General features: G+C 45.4%; 1 protein-coding gene across 1 annotated transcript in view; it reads left to right on the top strand.

Annotated features, from left to right (window-relative positions):
* Positions 1-231: 231 nt before the first annotated feature.
* The window catches only part of LVRN (laeverin), a 117,039-nt gene continuing 115,478 nt past the window's right edge, over positions 232-1,792 (top strand). Inside the window, exon 1 of the mRNA XM_013005657.2 lies at positions 232-327. Coding sequence (XP_012861111.2) covers positions 232-327 — 96 coding nt within the window. The remainder of the gene's footprint in view (positions 328-1,792) is intronic.

Genomic DNA, 1,792 nt, shown 5'->3' with positions numbered 1-1,792 from the left:
CACACAAAAATCAAATGGGAAGCAGATGCCCTTGTAAACAAATGGTGCTGGAAAAACTGGATGTCAGCCTGAAGAATAAACCAAGACCTTTACCTCACCCCATACACAAGGACAAATTCAAGGTGGATCACAAACCTGGTGGTAAAACCCAAAACTATCAGGCTCATCGATGAAAAGATAGGGACAAAGCGAAGAACCTTAATGCGTAGAATATATGGGCTATCAGCAATAATGGAGGATGCTGACCCAGAGGAAGCAAACATAGATGTGTGGGACATACTTAAGATGAAACACTTGTGTGCATCCAAAGACTTCATCAAGAGATTGGTGAGAAAGCCCATAGACTGGGAAAAGATATTTAGTAATGACATTTCAGACAAAGGTTTTATTTCTAAAATCTACAGAACCCTGCAACTTTACAATAAGAAATAAAAAAAAGAAGATCTGAACAGAACATTCACAAAGCAGGAAACCCAAATGGCCAATAAGCATGAGAAAATATTCCACATCATTAGCCATCTGGGAAATGCAAATCAAAACAACCACGAGACACCACCTAAGCACCCACAAGGATAGTCCAATTCAAGAAAACAGAAAGTAACAAATATTTGTGTGTGTGTGTGGTGAGATAGGAACTCTCATTCAGTGCTGGTGGTCTTCTAGATACGCACAGCCACTGTGAAAAGCGATTTGGCGATCCCTAAAACAGATGGAAATCGAGTTACCTTAAGACCCAGCAATTCCATTACTGGGCATATACCCAGAAGAAATAAGAAGCAGGTCATGACCAGACACCTGCGCTCCAAGGTTCATTGTTGCATAGTTCACAATCACAAAGACTTTGAAACAGCCTAAGTTTCCATCACTAAATGAATGGATTAAAAGACACATTATATAACCCAATGGAGACGTACTACACATCCCTAAAAAGAGTGAAGAAACGATGAGGCACCTCATCTCATGGAAAAAATTGGGGAATATTGGGTAGAACAAAGTCAGCCAAGCACAAAAGGACAAGTACAACCTGAGTCCACTGAGGTAAGTTCAAACAACAGAGCAGGCATAGGGGGAAATGTATATATCACAGTTCCCAGGCTGAGGACCAGCTACTCTGGCAAAAGCCAGACTAAACACAATAAAGCATATGTCATCAAAAGAGAAAAGAAAAAATTTTTTTTAATGCAGCAGCAATGGTGCAGAAGGACACTCCCTGTCTCTCACATGCACACATATGCCTTTAAGGCCCATAGAAGGGTGGAGGGATCAAAGATGGCAATGGGGGACAAGGGCACTAATCCACCCCAGGGGAGGGTATTGTTTATGTCTCCACAGGAGAGAGAGAGAATCCATTCCAGTGGGCAAGCCTTGAGGGTAACATTCCTACTTGGCGCAGCTCATCCGCAGAGAGGACTGCAGAGCTGCCCACAGCTCCTGACATGACTTCCCCTCCCTAGACGGCAGCATGACAGAGAACACTGAAGTCACAGTTTGGGAGAGCAGCTGACAAGGCCAGCCCACGTGGGGGGAAACCAAGAGGGGGGAAACAGACCAGCAATGGGAGCAAACACACCAAGGCCCTGAGGAGTCTTGATAACAGACGTCAGACTTGGGGGCAGCACTTGGCACCCCATCTGAACTGGTTGGGGGATATTCACAAGGGGGTCTGACTGAGAGTTAACGGGGTGGGGGATGGAGCACTAGACCTCCCCGGCCTTGCCTTCAGGAAGAGCAATAGGGTCTTGTGGAAGGCGCGCCCCTTGGACCCAAACACTGAGGACTAAAAGGGTGTAAG

Source organism: Echinops telfairi, unplaced genomic scaffold, assembly GCF_000313985.2.
Source record: "Echinops telfairi isolate 266 unplaced genomic scaffold, ASM31398v2 ScPeMD7_7469;HRSCAF=8507_1, whole genome shotgun sequence".
Taxonomy (NCBI): Eukaryota; Metazoa; Chordata; class Mammalia; order Afrosoricida; family Tenrecidae; genus Echinops; species Echinops telfairi.
This window is presented reverse-complemented; position numbering and strand designations above follow the sequence as displayed.